The sequence below is a fragment of the Cydia fagiglandana genome, chromosome Z (genome assembly GCF_963556715.1).
Source record: "Cydia fagiglandana chromosome Z, ilCydFagi1.1, whole genome shotgun sequence".
Classification (NCBI taxonomy): Eukaryota; Metazoa; Arthropoda; class Insecta; order Lepidoptera; family Tortricidae; genus Cydia; species Cydia fagiglandana.
Genome location: NC_085959.1, coordinates 31253280 through 31272445, shown reverse-complemented (window position 1 = coordinate 31272445; position 19166 = coordinate 31253280). Strand labels below are relative to the sequence as shown.

Sequence of the window (19166 nt, the reverse complement as noted above, 5' to 3'; positions counted from 1 at the left end):
TAAAAAATAGTGATCATGAATGTTTTAGATGGGCTGTATTGTCAGGCTTGTATCCACCTACAAGTCATCGTTCAAACACTACGAAATCGTATATAGCGCATAAAAATAAATTAAATTTTGGAAATTTAACTTTCCCACTTAAAGTTGGAGATATTCAGAAATTTGAAAAAATGAATGATATAAGTATAAACGTTTTTGGTCTTGAATACAATTCGAAAAGTAAAATACATGACGTAGTAGGCCCATTACACTTAACAAAGTGCAAAAAAGCTACCCACTTGAACTTATTGTACATATCCAAAGACAGTAAGGGGCATTATTGCTATATCAAAAATTTATCTAGGTTAGTATCCAAACAATTATCAAATACACAGCATGCCGCACATATTTGTGATGGTTGTTTGGCGAACTTTACAACTCGTGACAATTTAATGAATCATCAAAGAAACGATTGTTTCCATGTTTGTACACATTTACCTTCAGAACAGGATAAAAAGAAAAACTGGTTCAATGAAAACGTTTCCTCCAATATACTTACTTTCGATAATTATGAACGTAAATTAAGGGTACCTTTTGTTATTTATGCTGATTTCGAGGCCTTTCTAAACCCGATTCAAACAGGTAAAATTAATCCTACTACATCCTCAACAACAAATATACAAAAACATGAGGTATATAGTTTTGGATACTATATTAAATGTTCTTATAATGATAAATTGTCAGTGTACAGAACATATAAAGGCAAAAATTGCACCCAGGAATTTATGAAGTATATGGAACAAGACTTAAAGGCCATTTGTAGGAGAAATACTTTTGTAAAAACTCCATTGCCTTTATCTAATGCAAATAATGTGCATATTTCTCAGAGTAGTACATGTTATATTTGTGATAAAAATTTAAACGAGGATTCAGTCATTTCCTATAATTACCATACTGGTCTTTATGAAGGAGTGGCACATAAATTTTGTTCTGAAAAATACAGGGCACCTAATTTTGTACCTGTATTTTTCCATAATTTGTGTAACTATGATAGTCATTTTATAGTGCATGGGCTTGGTTTGATGGAAGGCGACATTGAACTGATTCCAGAGAACAAAGAGAAATACATTTCATTTTCTAAGAATTTGCAAATAAATAATCGCACAGTTAAATTGAGATTTGTTGATTCACTTAAATTTATGTCCAGTAGTCTTGACAAATTGGCAAAAAACTTGTTGCCTGAACAATTTCATGAATTAAAATTGAATTTTTCATGCGAGGAGGATTTTAAACGCTTATTACGAAAGGGTGTATATCCCTATGAACACATGTCATCATACGATTCTTTAAACTTAACAGCTCTTCCCTCTAAAGATGATTTCTTTAGTTCCTTGTCTGATAGTCACATCTCAGAGGAGGATTATGATCACGCAAAAGATGTTTGGTCTCATTTTAAATGCAAAAATATGGGTGATTATTCTGATTTATATTTAAAAACTGATGTTTTATTACTAACTGATATATTTGAAAATTTTAGAAACCTTTGTCTTAAGACGTATGGATTAGACCCCGCTCATTATTATACTGCTCCGGGATTAAGTTGGGATGCAATGTTAAGAACTACAAAAATAAAACTAGAACTCCTAACTGATATCGATAAAATAGCTTTTATAGCGAAAAATATTCGAGGTGGCATATCACAATGTAGTAATAGATATGCGAAGGCTAATAATATTTTTTTGTCAGATTATAATCAAAATATCCCATCGTCATTTCTTATGTACTTTGATGCAAATAACCTTTACGGGTGGGCTATGTCTCAATGTCTTCCTACCGGTAAATTTGAATGGGTAAATACAGATACTGACTTTAATATATCTGATGACGCTGATCATGGTTTAATTTTAGAAGTTGATCTCGAATACCCTAACGAGTTGCATGACTCTCATTCAGATTTGCCATTCTGTCCTGAAAACGTTTGTTTGGGTAATTCCAAAGAAAAAAAATTAATTCCTAATTTAAATAAAAAAACGAATTATGTCATTCACTATAGAAATCTAAAACAGTGTTTAAAAAATGGTTTGAAATTGAGTAAAATCCATCGCATTCTTAAATTTCAGCAGTCTATGTGGTTAAAAAGTTACATAGATTTGAACACCCACATGCGATCACAGGCATCATCCGATTTTGAAAAAGATTTCTTTAAACTAATGAATAATTCAGTGTTCGGTAAGACCATGGAAAATGTTGCAAAACGTGTAAATGTCAAATTATTAAATAACTGGGAAAATCGAGGAAAAACGCAGGGGGTTCAATCTTTGATAGCGAAACCCGAGTTCCATAGTTTATCCATATTCTCTGAGAATTTAGTGGCCGTTCAGTTGAATAAAACTAGAATATTTTATAATAAACCGATTTATTTGGGATTTTGCGTATTAGATATATCAAAAACTTTGATGTATGACTTTCACTACAGCTACATGAAAACCAAATATCCAGACAATCTTAAGCTTCTTTATACAGATACTGATAGCTTAGTATATCAAATTTTCACGGAAAATTATTACGCAGATATAAAATCAGACCTTAATTTATATTTTGATACATCTGACTATCCTCCTAACAATAAATATGATTTGCCGTTAATTAATAAAAAGCGATTAGGGTTTTTCAAAGATGAAAATAATGGTAGAATTTTAAAAGAATTCGTAGGTCTGAGATCTAAAATGTATACCTTAGATGTTGAAAAATATGACGAGAATGATGAGAAAACTGAAAAATACGGTGTTTTATCAAAAGCCAAAGGAGTCAATAAATGTGTTACAAAAAAATTTACTCTTGACAATTACAAAACGTGTTTATTTAATAAAAATTTGCAACGCGCTCAAATGCTAAGATTTAAGTCTATAAAACATATAATATTCACTCAAAAAATAAATAAAATATCATTATCGCATGAAGATACAAAACGATACTTATTAGAAAACTCTTCTGACACTCTTGCATGGGGTCATTATAAAATACCGCAATAATGAAAAAGTTTCAAAGTTGTAATTTAATCACACAGAACATTGGAATTCCAAATTATTGTTTGTACATTGTATATTTTTAAGATATTACTTGTAAACATGTAAAAAAAAATGTATGAATTTTATTTTATTGTATCTTTTAAGGTAGTTTTGTAAATAAGAAACAAAAAAATAATTATGTTAAAAGTGTGATCATATATAATAAATTTTTGTTTTTTACGTAATCCTTTTGTTTTTTCTACTATATCTGAGTTGTTTAAATAGTAATCTTCTTTCTGAATATTACCATTTAAAGTCCATCCGTTAACATATCAACACTCACCCACACACACACACATACACATAGATTACGATATTTAATAATGATTCACTTTTATCATCCTTTCACCACCATTGTCGCAGGTCCTAGTGGCTGTGGTAAAACTCAATTTGTCACAAACTTTTTGAATAACTCCAAAGAGATATGTAATGTTGAATTTGATGAAATTATTTGGTGTTATGATGAAATGCAACCTCTCTACAATCTGGAAAATGTAAATTATAGTCAAGGAATACCAGATTTTTCAATTTTTGATGGGAAGAAACCTAAACTTCTTATTATAGATGATTTGATGAGAGAATCAGATGGACGAATCGTTGACATTTTTACGAAAGGTAGTCATCATAGAAACTTAAGTGTTTTTTATATTACACAAAACATATTTCATCAAGGTCGAGGTCAACGTGATATTTCATTGAATACAAGCTACATTGTATTTTTTAAAAATCCCAGGGATAAAACTCAAATACGCTACCTGTCACGACAAGTTTACCCAGAAAACTCAAAGTTTGTGGACGAAGCCTACAAAGATGCTACAAAGGAGGCTCATGGTTACCTCATGATTGACCTGAAACAAAATACAAATGACATATGCCGTTTCAAAACAAAAATATTTCCGTTCGATGGGCATTGCACAGTGTATGTACCTAAAAAGGGGTTTAAATATGATAAAAATCAGCATATTTTAGTCAGTTCTACATGATGCATGCAAGAGTAAACACATATAAACATTTACTTGAAGCATTGCAGTTGCTTAAACCCAAATATCGTACTGCGTTACTTAAATCTTGTGACGATGAAGAGATCAACATTATTTGTGAGTGTATTTATAACGTCCTAAATGGGAAAATTCCATTAGAAAAAAAAGAAAAGACGAAACTAAAAAAATATAAAGATATTTTAAGAAAATTAGTTTCGAAAGGGAAACATAAAATAAGAAAAACTGTTATAGTTCAAAAAGGAGGTGCATTTCTACCTATTATTTTAGGTGCAGTTTTAAGTGCTTTAGTGAACTCTTTATCATAAACAAAATGGAAAACACAAAAAAAATGTTATTAGTAGAATCAGATTTTATTGAAAGACTGAAACGGAATGAGAGTCCACCCGAAAATTCCTCATCTCGGCTAGATGGAGAGATGCAAAAGATCCTTAAAAGTAAAATGAATGATCGCGAAAAGTGGACGTTATATTCTCAAGCATTACAAAGATTTCTACATTTTATTGAAACAGATCGAAAACCGTTTAGAATACCCATCGTGATGGAGGGGCTAGATCAAGTCATCAACGAAAGTAATGATATTATAAAAACAAAAGTGAACAAAAAGGAGGAGAATGAAAATAATGAGTCAGTTACAGATAATGTAACTGAAGCAGCCACACCGTCATCGTTTAATACACCACCTGGTGAAATAAATCAAGAACTAATGCCAATTAGTCCATCAAAAATTATAAACATATTACCTAAATCTTATGAAAAAAAAGCTCGAACGTTGTTAGATTACATTGTTTCAAGTAAACCGAAAATTTGGTGGAAACAGACTGGTGAAGTTGTTATAAATAACCAAACCATTCAAAATAGTAATATTACTGATTTGGTAAGCGACACCGTTAGATGTCTTAAACGTCCTAAGCCAATTGGATGGGAAGTGTTTGCTTTACTTTTAAAAGATATCCAAGTGCCTAGGTCATGCATAGGTAATCCTACAAATTTAGCATTTATTAATGGTACTCCTTTGATTGAACCCTTTACCCCCTCCACATCTGTGAAGACGAGAGCCTCAACAGATAAAGATAATAATACTTCTACACCTCTTGCTACACGGGAGCAAAAGCGATCCGGAAAGAAAATAGAGTGGGAAAGATGGACTCCTTATTAGACATTAACAGAATCTACTATGATGTCTCTAATCCAGCTGGCTATAGCAGTTTAAATAATTTATCAAAGGAAATGAAAGGTCAAATGAACAAAGAGGAAGTGAAAAAATGGTTACAATCTCAAGATACGTACACGCTACATAAACCTACTCATAGACGATTTACTAGAAATAAATACATTCTCTCGAACTTTAATGAACTTTGGCAAGCCGATTTAAGTGATATGAGTACTTATAGTCAATATAATGATGGGTACAAATATATTCTTTGTGTTATTGATGTATTCAGTAAATATGCTTTTGCAAGAGCCATGAAGAAGAAGGATTCAGCAACTGTTAAACAATGTTTTGAAAGCATATTTACTGAAGCCAACTCTGTTCCCCGTCACATCCAATCTGATAAAGGTACAGAATTTGTTTCAAGGGCGGTTAGAGATTACTTTAAGAGCAAAAATATTAATTATTATACCACTAATAACCCCGACATTAAAGCAAGTATAGTAGAAAGGTTTCAAAGAACACTTAAAATGAAAATGTGGCGTTACTTCACTCATAAGAATACATATAACTACACAAATATATTACAAGATCTTTTACATTCTTACAACCATAGCTATCATTCTAGCATTAAAATGCGCCCAGTTGATGTTAGCTCTAATAATATTATGACTGTTTGGTGTAATTTATATGATCGCAAAAAAGATAGGCAAATTTCATCAGAAACTAAAAAACTAAATGTAGGTGATCATGTTAGAATCACTAAATATAAGCATGTGTTTCAAAAAGGTTATGAAAGTAATTGGAGTGATGAAATATTTATTATTGATTCGATTATTAACAGATCGCCACGAGTTGTTTATACAATAAAGGATTTAGAAGGTGAACCCATCATTGGTACATTTTATTTTAAAGAATTACAAAAAGTAACTTACCTCCCCTCCAACGAGTATAAAATTGATAAAATAATACGCTCGCGTCGAGTTGCTGGCAGAAAGGAAATACTAGTTAAGTGGCAAGGTTATCCTAATAAATTTAATTCTTGGATACCTGAATCAAACTTAAAGAAAATATGAGTGAAAATAGTTTTTATCTAACTTTGTTAAGTAATAGTTCATCAGATTACTACACGGATAACACGACTGCACATTTCTTAACTAAATTACCAAAGACCATTAAATTGGATGGAGAATGGGTAGTTGGGTTGGTGGAATTTCAATACCCTTGTTCCATGTATAATGTTCAAGAGCACGAAAACATCATTTATTTAAAGAAAACGGTGTTATCACCCACCGATAAAACTACAAAAATAGTGGATATAAAAACTCATATACCAGCCACTACATATGATAATATAGATCATTTTCTTCAAGCGTTTAATGAAAACCCACAGTTAAAAAATAACGTAAAATTTCGATATGATGGATTAACAAAACTGGTTGGAATAGCAACAACAAATAAAGAAATAACATCTATCATAACAACTCCGATACTAAGTCTGCAATTGGGTTTTAAACCGAGAACAAATTTAAAACAAAATACATTAGGAAAAAACCCCGCAAATTTATATTTAGGTTTACCATCTCAAATATTTGTTTATACTGATATAATACATCCACAAGTAGTCGGAGATGTTATTACTTCATTACTCAGAATAATACCTTTAGATCCAACTAAGTTCATTTATGGAGCTTATAAAACTCACATCTTCTCACCCGCTCATTATGTACCAGTTTTACGAAGAGAGTTCGATACAATTGAAATAGATATAAGAACAACGACTGGTGTCAGAGTACCATTTCAATTTGGATCTTCTTGCGTGAAGCTACACTTTCAACGAGTAAAATGATTTACAACAGATCGTCAGTCTCTTGTCCTTACGAACATTATTATTCACACCAAGCCGGCTCTGGGATAGGTATTGTCTATAAGGGAGTTCCATACCAACGAGGACATGGTATAGGCAGTTTTTTGGGTGGACTATTTAGATCAGTGCTCCCTTTGTTATCTAGCGGTTTAAAAACCATTGGAAAAGAAACCTTAGGGGCAGGGGTTGGTCTGTTATCTGATATGGTAAATTCTCGTCCTATGGATAGTTCCATTCGATCACGATTTAAGGAAGCGAGCGCTAACCTAAAAAGAAAGGCTGATGAAAAAATTGATTCTCTCATGTCAGGATCTGGGTATAAAATGTCGAATAAAAGAAGAGAACCGCTCATTACTCGAAAAGCATCGCGACGAAGAGGAAGTAAAAATAATAATAAAAATAACGATATATTTTCAAGTTAAATAATGTCATTTCTACACAGTCATTCATGTGAATGTGCAAAATCAGAATTAGATATATTTGCCCTTCCATCAACTCAAACAAGTATTGAAAGCGGACATTGGATTCATTACAAACCAATTTCATCTTTAAGTGATGATGGCCCCATTGAATTTCAAGTACCTGGATCAGGAGATGACTACATTGATCTATCACACACAATGTTACATATTACTGCTAAAGTGTTGAATCAAGATGGGACAAAATTAAAAGCAGATGCCGGAGTTGGACCCACCAATAACTGGCTACATTCCCTTTTCAACCAACTTGATGTATATTTAAATCAAAAACTCATATCACCCCCAAACAATACATATGCTTACCGTGCTTATATGGAAAATCTTCTCAACTATGGACCGGCAGCCAAAAAAACCCATCTTACTTGTGGGTTATGGTATGAGGATACCCCAGATTTTATGGATACCGTTGACGCCAACAACAAAGGATTTCAGAAAAGACTAGAATTTATCAAAGAGAGTAAGCAAGTGGAAATGATTGGACATTTGCATGGCGATATATTTAACCAAGAGAAATTCTTGATAAATGGCGTTGAATTGCGTATTAAGTTAGTCCGATCAAAAGAATCGTTTAATTTAATTTGTCATCAAGATAAAAAATTTAAAGTACAAATAACAGATGCTAGTCTCATTGTTAGAAGAACAAAAATTAATCCTAGCGTTTTGTTAGCCCATCAAAAAGTATTGGCAACAACGACTGCGAAGTACCCCATTACGAGAGCAGAAGTTAAGGTTCTCACAATACCATCAGGGGTCCAGGGTAAAACATTGGATAATATATTTCTCGGACAAATTCCTAAACGGTGTATTATTGGATTTGTATCAAATTCAGGTTTTAATGGAAATTTAGCTTTGAATCCATTTAATTTTCAAAACTATAATATGAATTCATTTAGTTTGTTTGTAGATGGTCATGAAATTCCTTCTAAAACATTACAACCGTCATTTAGTTCTGGTTTAATAGCGGCGGCATATCACACCTTATTTTCCGGAACTGGTATTCATTTTCACAACGAAGGTAATGGAATAAGTAGAACAGATTATGGTGGAGGTTATTGTTTGTTATGTTTTGATTTAACCCCAGATTTATCTGCTAGTTCAACTTCACATTGGAATCTTGTTAGACATGGAAGTGTTCGGATAGAAGTACGCTTTGATTCGGCTCTAACTAGCACCATTAATTGTATCGTTTATGCAGAATTTGATAACATTATTGAAATAAACAAAAACCGTGATGTATCTGTAGATTATAATAGTTGAAAAACATAATTATATAAATACAATGTTTTCTTTCGTTTACTTTATTTTGTTGTAGTCATTGTTTGCAGCATCATCAAGACAAAAATTGTTATTAATTAAGTAATTATGGATACTAATGAGATACAATTTTGTATGAAGAAATTAAACCCACTTTTTGAAACAAATGTTTTTGCAGCTAACAAAATACCTATTTGGGTCGATCTACCTGTCTTTATTGTTAGTAATTTGGACCCTGACACGAAACCAGGCTCCCACTGGGTTGCCATACACATTGATGTTACTGGTATAGGAGAATATTTTGATTCCTTCGGAAGGAAGCCTTCAGGTTACCATAACTTATTTTTAAAAAGAAACACCAGACAGTGGTTTTTTAACAATAAACCTCTTCAAAACCATTTTACTTCAGTTTGTGGTGAATATTGTTTAGTTTATTTGTATTTTAAATATCATGGAAAAACTATGAAAGATATGCTAAGTTTGTTTTCTGATAATTCTGTATGTAATGACCTTATATTAAGGAATATGTTTAAAACATTTTTTGTGAAATAAAATAATACGTGTACTTAAATAAGATTTTTTATTTTTTCATATAATACAAAGACCATTCTAAACTATACATTTTTTTTTAATTTTATTATTTACAAAATATTTCTTAACATTCTTTGTTACTTAAAAACGAGACGACACAAAAAAATCAGTTACATGGAAAATGTACTTAAGGAGAGGTAAAAAATGAGAAATACGTTAACACAATCATTAAGCTACTACTATCATTAATAATTATAACTATCACTGTTTCTTATTATCTATAAAATATTTCACACTACTGTCCTTAGAAGCTAATTGCTTTGTTATGTTATAAATAATATTTCGCGTATTTTGTAGCTCCAAATCGTCTTCCAGCGCAAAATATTTCAATCTGAAGTCCGCATGCTTCCAGTGTTCCATGGGTGGGACGTTTTTAATTGTTTGCATATCATATATCTCGATTTTAATCAAATGTGATGCATATGCCCCGTCGTCTTGTCCGGATGATAAGTTTGCAACACCGTCTGGTGAACTTTTGCTCACATTCGAAGACCGTTTCACAATTTTGGGTTGCTTTTTAGGTCGTTCAAAGAAACTATCGATATTGTTTCCTGAACGTTTCTTTGCGATGGCTTGTTTAACTTTGAAACCAAGCGTACCCTCTTCATCGCTTGATTCGTCTTTATTATTATCCGGGTAGTAATAGTTCTTGAAAGTATTTTCAGTGAACTGAAACAATATAAAACAATAATTTACACACTGTCTACAATCTTGATAATTAAAACACAAAGAACACAAGTGAAAACAAAACAAAGTAAGTTACGGTAATAAAAGACATACTTACATCCATTGTTGGGTCTTTCTATAAACACTTAAACACTTCACTGTTGAATTAACACTATATTTCTATATACTGCAATAGATACAAGGAGCTCTGATACAGTGGACTGCCACGACGGTAATACTTACTCAAACTCATTTCTCTTCGGCTTTTATACTGTGTCACTATGACCAGGGTACAGTACCGTTAAAATCATGTCTCAACAAGTTCATCTGATACATACGCTCTCTTTACTAAAACCCAAATTCAAAAGCATAATAGGAAACAATAAATCCATTGTCGGTATAAAATATAATAGATGTCTACCAATAAAGCAATTATGCTGTTATAACAATGAATAGCAACGCACAAGAAATGTTGACGTATTAGACTAAATCATGTTGAAACCAGTTGACACGTCTCGTTCTTTTTTTTAATCACACAAAGTAACATGTCTCAACAAGTTCATCTAAACAGACGTTCTCTTTACTCAAACCCAAATTATAAAAGAATAGGTATAGGAAACAATAAATCCATTGTCAGCATAAAATATAATAGACGTCTATTAATAAAGCAATTATGCTGTTATAACAATGAATAGCAACGCACAAGAAATGTTGATGTATTAGACTAAATCATGTTGAAACCAGTTGACATGTCTCGTTCTTTTTTTTAAATCACACAAAGTAACATGTATCAACAAGTTCATCTAAACAGACGTTCTCTTTACTCAAACCCAAATTATAAAAGAATAGGTATAGGAAACAATAAATCCATTGTCAGTATAAAATATAATAGACGTCTATCAATAAAACAATTAAGCTATTATAACAATGAACACAAGTGCACAAGAAATGCCTCACACGCCTCGTTATTTTTTTAAATAATAGAAAGAAACAAGTAACTACGAGTTTACTTTATATCGGAAGACTAGGTGAAAGCAGGTTAGTTTGATATGAGTTAGGTTGATTTTAGTTAGGTTTGGACAAGTTAGGTTTAGGTTAGGTTTTCGAAGAATAAGTTAGGTTTGGTAAAAGGATAAGGTTAGTTTAGGCTGCCAAAGGATTACTAGTGTAAATTCTACGTCAGAAGAAGGTTAGAACTGTATTCCTTATAAATCGAAATAGCTCCAAGAGGTAATAAGATAATGCGGGTTATTAGAGTTGATAGTTAGAGTACCTAATACCTATTGCAAAATACCTATCACAAACACCTACAGTATACACACATAAAGAAGGCATGAATGGAGACGTCGGTGGGTTAAGGAAAGGGTCCAGGCAGGTAGTATGCTCGGTAACACAATAGCGCGCCCGAGTCGAGATCGAACAATAGAAAAGGGTCGATAAGCCTATTGTTACCGTGGTGAACAAGGTGTATTGTTTAATTAGCGTATTTCGTAAGTCCCTGAAGGAGGCGCCGGGCACTGCTGAGACCTAGCGCAATCAATTCAAAGGGGTTTTTTTTTTTTTTTTTTTTTTTTTTTTTTTTTTTTTTTTTTTTTTTTTTTTTTTTTTTTAGGTTCAGCAGGGGCGGTGGGTCGGCCTTGGGGTCAGGATCGGGGACCACTGAGAGGCGGGGCCAGAATCGGGGAATACTTTCTACTATCGCGTAGTCTTTTTCTAATGCTACAAAATAAACAAACTATAGTTTATCAATTCTACTAACATGGAAACTGAAGGGGTGTTTCAGTTGATATTGTCACAATACGTGAAATCGTAAATCTCGTGCCATGATCGTGATATCACAAAGTTTAAGTACAGCCACTTCAACGTGCCGCGCGTTATTTCAAATATAGAATACCTACTTGAGTAGTAAAACTTGACAGCTTGCGGGGGTGACATCGCCACTTTTCGCCGAGTTACCGCTAGGTACTTAATACTTGTTTATTATCTTTGTCAAGCACGAGCCAGAAACGAGAAGAATTGCGCTTCTGGCAATTTAATTTTAGACTTACAAGATCGATAGAGATGTGATTATGGAGAGCCATGTCCCCCAGCCCTAGTTGACACTCCCCTCGGGCGTCCATGATGGCGGCGTATGTCGGCGTTCGGGCACCTGGCACCACGCATCCTGCGGGCCAGGAAGGATAGCGTGGTCAAGTAATATTTCACTAGGCGGTGATTTAAACTGCACCTAACCGTGTTCGTGCGGCACGAATGCACGCCGGGTAGAGAACGAATCGTGCAACGACGTCAATCGGTCGCGTGAGTTATAGGTAAATAAAATAAGAATAAATAACGACAAAACCCCATACGAGTACCATTCGATATTTATTACCAACTCTTCGATGAAGACATTCGTTGTTAGGAAGCCTACCTAATTCAAAACGAGCTTTTATTACCACTTGATTTAAAAAAAAACTAGCTATAGCCAGCCTGTAAAGCTGTTGGTCCTGGGTTCGAATCCCGTTATATTATTTCTGTCTAACTGATACGTGTTTGGGAGGCCAGGGAGAAAATAGGGGAGGCCTATGTTCAGCAGTGGACGTCTTATGGCTGAGATGATGATGATGATGATGGTGATACGTGTAGGTATATGTCGTCGACGTTGTTCGCCAATTTCGCCATATCATGTCGTCGAATACGCCGACATGAAACGGCGAACCGATAGGTGAATTGCGGAAAGACAAATACTTATTGCTCTTGAAGTTGTATCGTCCATTTGCCGCCCTGATTCCGATCTCGCCATTTATTATCTTGAAGCTTTACCGTCCAGCAGCAGTCCTGGTGCGATCTGCGTAAGGTAGTGGCCGTCGGCATCGTCGCCGACGGCGGTGAGCAGGCGCGCGCGTCCGCCGCGCAGGCGCCACAGCGCCTCTGCCATGTTGCGCGCGACCCCTCCGCCGCACTGAGCCATCGCGCAGGGGTGCGTACTGCCATCCAACTGTTAACAATATGATAAGGGGTCATCCCGAATTTCTAGGTTTTTTGACCCCTCCCCCCTCCTTGTCACACTTGGTCACATTTGGCAAACCCCTCCCCCCTAGTGTGACGTCACATTTTTCTACGAAATCGCCAAATCGAATTAAGTAAGTGCCTAAGTATTATTCATATTTTATCAAAATAGTTTTGACGATATAAATATTAGTAATTTTATAACCCAAAAGTCCCAAAACTGCTTAGGAAAGAAAATTAAAAGAATAAAAACGATTATCGTTTTAAAAACTTGTTATTTAAATGCACAGCGAATAAAATAATTTAAATAAATTTTCGGTTCCTGATGAAGTTAAAGTGACGTCACAAAGTTTGTGACTCCCCCCTCCCCCATGTCACAATATGTTACATTTTCTTGACCCCCTCCCTCCCCCTAAACGTGTGATGTAATTAATGGATGACCCCTAAGTCTTAGGGCCAGTTGCAACAAACAAATTTTAACAGACTGATCAACGTCTGCCAGCGAGCCCTGGCGCTTTACTATGAAACTTTCCATACATAAAAATTTAGCGAACTCTTTAACGATACGAACAGTTTGGTGCAACCGACCCTTAATATTGTACCTAAATTACCAGCCAAGTGTAAGTATGAGACTCGCATGGAGGGTTTCATACAAACATCTCTTGAGACCTATTTAGTTTTAACCGACTTCATAAATAATGAGGTTATTAATTCGACCGTTTTTTTTGTTTGTATGTTACCTCAGATTTTCGTGAATTCTGTATCGAAACTGATGGTACTGCTCATGATAACCAGAACGTAACTCTGCAACGACGGGTACTATATTAGTAAGCGAAGTGTAGCTACCTATCACACGGTCGCTATCGTTTTCAGTTTGGTTTAAGTTTCAGGGAAAACGCAGTTCTAGTTTTATAAAACTATTTCTCATCATCTTAAATTCCTATTTATTTATATTTTGACGACGTTAAGTACCTAAATACTTATTCAACGTGTCTCTAAGAAAAGGAAAAAAAAACCTGGAGCTTTTTTCGCACCACTATGGGCTCGTCCAGAAATCATGTAAAGGGCTTTAGAATATTACATCGACGGATTACTTCGGAAATACTCCGTAGAAATTCTTTAAGCGCATAAGAACCATAAACTTAAATAAAAACAACAAACAGACGAATTTTAGATGGCACTAAATGGGTATATGGATTGCAGCATATACTTACTTTACTCTTTGAACTGGAGTCCCTGTTGATTTACACCTCAAAATGGGAAAGGAATAACGGCAAAAGGAAGGAACCGCCAATTTAATACTAGCTAACATAGCAGACTTCAAACATGTTGAACGAGTAGGTAAGCTTTTCAGACAAACATTTATGTTAGGTAGGTAATATTTGCATACAAATATTTTAATTTTAATAAAATACAAGTAGTTATTCCACGTGTATCCAAGTGTCCACGTGCAAGCTGCAAGTACTTAACTACTTGTTTAGACTACTAATCGAGCTCGTTTTTAGACCCACTGCCGTATTCGAACTTCAAGATATTCACAAGAGACGACACGTACTAGATCCATTCTAGATACGTTATAGTTTAGATATCAATCAACTACATAGTTCTCTTTTGCAGCGCAATTCGGGCAACCAATGTCACTTTTACGTTAGATAGAGTAAGATATCTATTAGATGTGAATTAGACTTCTAAGTCATATCCTATGGAAATAGTTCAAGAGTATCTCCAGAATCGCGCAAATGTTAAATTTGACAGGTTAGATCTTAAACATATCGTTATCGTATCTGGGTGATGTCTAAAAGATGTCTAATAGATGTCTATTTCATAATCCGAATCGGGCCCCCAGTTCCCCCTCACTAAATATGTAGTTAGTATCATTTTACATTGGCTTAATCCTACGGCAAATACCTACTTTTGTATTGAATTCGAAAGAAAGTATGTAGGGGGAAGCGGGGCAGCTTGATACACCCTTTTTTGAAATCGATTTTAGGCCCCAAAATGAACAAAAAATAAATTTTTTTGTACTTAGTAGATGACAAATTTACTAATGTATACAATGTGTATCATTTTTTGTTAAATTTATGGCCAGTAAAAGAGATATATGGATTTTAACAAAAAATGGGATTTGTTCAATTGTGCCCCAACTGCAGGGCACTTTGATACATTACATGGGACACTTTGATACATCATTTTGGGGTACTTTGGCACATGAATCAAAGTGCCCGGTAAGTGTTTCAAACTGCCCCCCAGACCACACTTTGCAGATCAACTCAATTAGCTGACCAGTAGCAAACCTTTTAAACATTATAAAACGTCTATTAAGTGCGGTGCTATTAGAACATACTACTGTCAATAAGCAGTAGGTGCACTAACACTACAAAAAACAACTTTTAATGAAATCAGTATCAGTTTTGACAAAACTAATTACTAAAGCTACTTTGGTTGTTTTAACTTTTCTTTGTTAATTTTCTTTCGCTTTGTACGTTCGCACTATACAGTAAATAAAAATTTCACAACAAAAAATCTGGCAGGGGCACTTAGATATACAAGCGGGGCACTTTGATATGTTCAAAACTGCCCCAATCTTTACTGTACCAAAGTACCCCAATGGTCAAATAAATTAAAAATAATTTATTAAAAATATACTATTAAGTATTACTTTTAAATAATAAGCTAACCTTATTACTGAATAAACGTACTAAGCGCTCATTATGATGTTCATCCGGTAAAGTCTAAAATTTAGCACCACAACTCGATAAAAAAATCATAATTTATTTACTATGCGACCGCGGAAACACGTTTTCACGCACCAAGCGGCAACGCCTGTCAGGAGAGATGTGCCGAAGAAGCTTGTACCTCACTCACACATACAAAGTCACGTTTTAGTGTTGGAGAAGGTGAACATAAGTTTTTAGTTAAGGAATTAGTGTGGGTGTTCAAAACTGCCCCTTGTGCCTATCTACCCCGCTTCCCCCTATATATATATTTTATAAGGAATAAATCTGTTATTTATTTGTTGTTGGCCGCCAACAAGAAATCATATTAATGGCAAGTAGTTTTTATCAAATCTGGGCTTCATGTGACTGCATAAAATCGTCACTTTGACGATAATTATCAAATTATACTTATCGGCATGATATCCCCACTATTAAGATACCTAACAAAAGTACCAACATCATAGAATCTGTGCGAGAAGAGAAGAGTCGTAGAATGTATTGGATCCCATACATTTCACGACTCTTCTCGCACAGACTCCAGTGACGTTTATAGCTTTTTTGACTTTCACGAGTCAAACAAGTACGGGCCCAAACCAATGTTTTTCACTTTTCTGCGATAACAAAGCAAATTCCTATAGGTACCTACCTATGTATGCTGGATTAAATGGCAATGTAAGTGCAACTACGTATATCATCCGGATTATCTCAGGAAAATACTGAGCTTAATGGTCCATTTTAGTCCGCTCCTATAAAACGGGCACGTAAGAGGTACATACGAGTATAACAGCTGGGATAACTTCATTGGTAATACATTTAGCCCAACATTGGCGGCCCGGTGCTACGCCGCGTAGCACATCGTATCGCTTGTTTACTAACTTAACATTAACTGAAATAGAACAAAAAGGACTTTTAGTTTACGTTATGTACCTAATATACTCTTTAGGGTTCCGTACCTCGAAAAGAAAAAAAATGGAACCCTTATAGGATCACTTGTGCGTCTGTATGTCTGTCTGACCATCCCCCCCCCCCCTCACTTTGTCTCCGAAACTACTGGGTCTAAAATCTTGAAAAAAATACACAAAATAGTTCTTTACCTATAGATGACAGGAAAAATCTATTAGAAATGTGCATTCAAGCGTGAGTCGGACTTAATTACTTATTTTTTGATCAGATCCCTACGGGGTTTTTAGAGGTATTTCATTTACGTTCCACATAAAAAAATACATTGTTAAAAATTAGGTAATGCCTTGTTTGATCTTGAATGCCCCATAAATTAGACTTATTTAATGTTGTGATACTTAAGTCTACCAATTAAGTATTTCAGGTGGTTGGTTAAGACGTAGCGAGGTGATTATCTAGTAGAAGGTAACGGAATTATGGGACTAAAACTAAGTAGTTTGTATAATATATTTTTACTAACTTAACATAGAACATATTGGCTTCATGCAGCCAAGCCTTCAACCAGTATGAACTTCTTACCAACCGCCTTAGTTAAACGGTAGACCGCAACACACCGCGGACATCGTTAGTACATTGTAGACGGTACAACTATCCATTAAAACTGTACAATAAGAATTAGTATACTACAAATTAAATTTAAATACCAAATACTGCTACAAATTAGTTGTAACAAAATTTTCATAATCTACTGTTGCATGCTTTGGCACCATTATAATAATTACCTTTACATTCAAAAAGTATATACATATAACTAAGCTTGCTCTCCCACGTACCAATCAAAGATCCGTTTATGCCAAATTACATTTTACGACCCTTCGGATGAGCCGTATTTTTATATTTTTGAGCCAAGGCAGTGTGTTCTAGCAGATATATTAAAACGGAAACAAAGACATTAACGAAATTGATGACGATGGCGTGCACCGTACATCCTTAGATTACTTAGCTTCTTTAATAAGCAGTGGTGGTAATATATTTTTAGCACAGAACGTGCCTAGGGAAATAAATGTTTGCATATTAATGTTGGTAGTTTCGTGTCGGGATTGCATGGCGACATGTGGTGAGCGAAGTGGTGAGGTAGCAAACGCGTCATTCCGATCACTCGCCGAACACGGGCGATAAAAGACGCCTGCGACTAGTGCGACTTTTATTCACATTATCCAATTTCCCATATAATACCGAGACGAATAATATGCTTAAATCATAAGCGGCCTTTAGACATGGCTATGTTTAGATACAAAGCTAATTTAAATGCAAATAAATAACCTGATAAAAACGTGAACCCGGGACCCTCGGCTTCAAAGCCAGGATAATTCCCACTAGGTCAGACAGGTCGTCAATGTATTTAGGTACTTACAGATCACATTTTTGTCATAATGTAGTTCTGATGATGGAACCATGAGGAATCGTGGGAAGCATACTTTTTCTTTTCTTGCAGTCAAGCATTTGCATTAGAACAGTGATGTTTGGTGAAATGAAACTGATCAGAAAGGCACTCCTCCACGACACGACATGAGTAAGAGTTATAAGAAAAACTATGATCGTAAATAATGTTTTGTGAAGTCGATTATTTTCTATTAAAGATGATTCGTAGTGGTCCCTTGCCCACCTTATACTGGTTGGGCAAAGATCTCGTCACCGCGCAGCGCACGACGCCGCCGCCGGCGGCAGCCATTGTCGGCGCCGATCGTATCAGAGCGTCTCACGCGACCTGCAATATGCTCCCATATTCTGCCAACCACTTGTTTTTGCACTACTATAATTTATATCTATTGCTATACAGCGATATATTAAAATCATTTTAAACGGGTCACTTACTAAGTATGTACTACTGTATAAAATGCGAGCTTCCTGACTGACTGACATCCCCCAAGGTGGTGAAAAAGGGGTTGAAAGTTGGTATCGCGAAAGATGTTTTTGAGTTGTCTTGAAAAATCATATATAAAGACACAATATTTGGAAGCTTATTTATATAATTAAAAAAAAACCATACGACGTTCAAAAAATTAAAATAAAAACATTCGACTGAATTGAGAACCTTTTCCAATATTGAAGTCGCAAATTAAATAGGTGATTGTATGATTATATGCAAAATATGTCTGATTTTATGAGCAAGGGAGCTAAACCAATATGAAAAAAAAACACTCGTGTAGAATTACAAATTAACGAGTTTGTTGACGAGTTTCGTTTTACTAATTGGCGACAGATTAATTACAATAATGACGTGGAAAAGCTCCATATTGCATACTACACTCTACTCGTGCACACTGACAATCTTTAAATCTTATTTCAAAGATATACATAAGGTAAACGTACTAGTGCTCGACATGCGAATGCCCAATACCTTGCTGTCACTTCTATTGACAATGACTTAAGTTTCAAGATGACATGTACTGGGACGGTCGAGCACCAGTAGGAGAGACCGAGGTGAGTTGTGACAGAGGAGATT

General features: G+C 34.7%; 1 protein-coding gene across 1 annotated transcript in view; it reads right to left on the bottom strand.

Annotated features, from left to right (window-relative positions):
- Nucleotides 1-19166, bottom strand: part of LOC134678852 (uncharacterized) — a 208179-nt gene that overhangs the window by 36275 nt on the left and 152738 nt on the right. The window contains exons 8-9 of the mRNA XM_063537562.1: nt 12858-13032; nt 12104-12219 (exon numbers count right to left, since the gene is read on the bottom strand). Of these exons, the coding sequence (XP_063393632.1) occupies nt 12104-12219; nt 12858-13032 (291 nt within the window). The remainder of the gene's footprint in view (nt 1-12103; nt 12220-12857; nt 13033-19166) is intronic.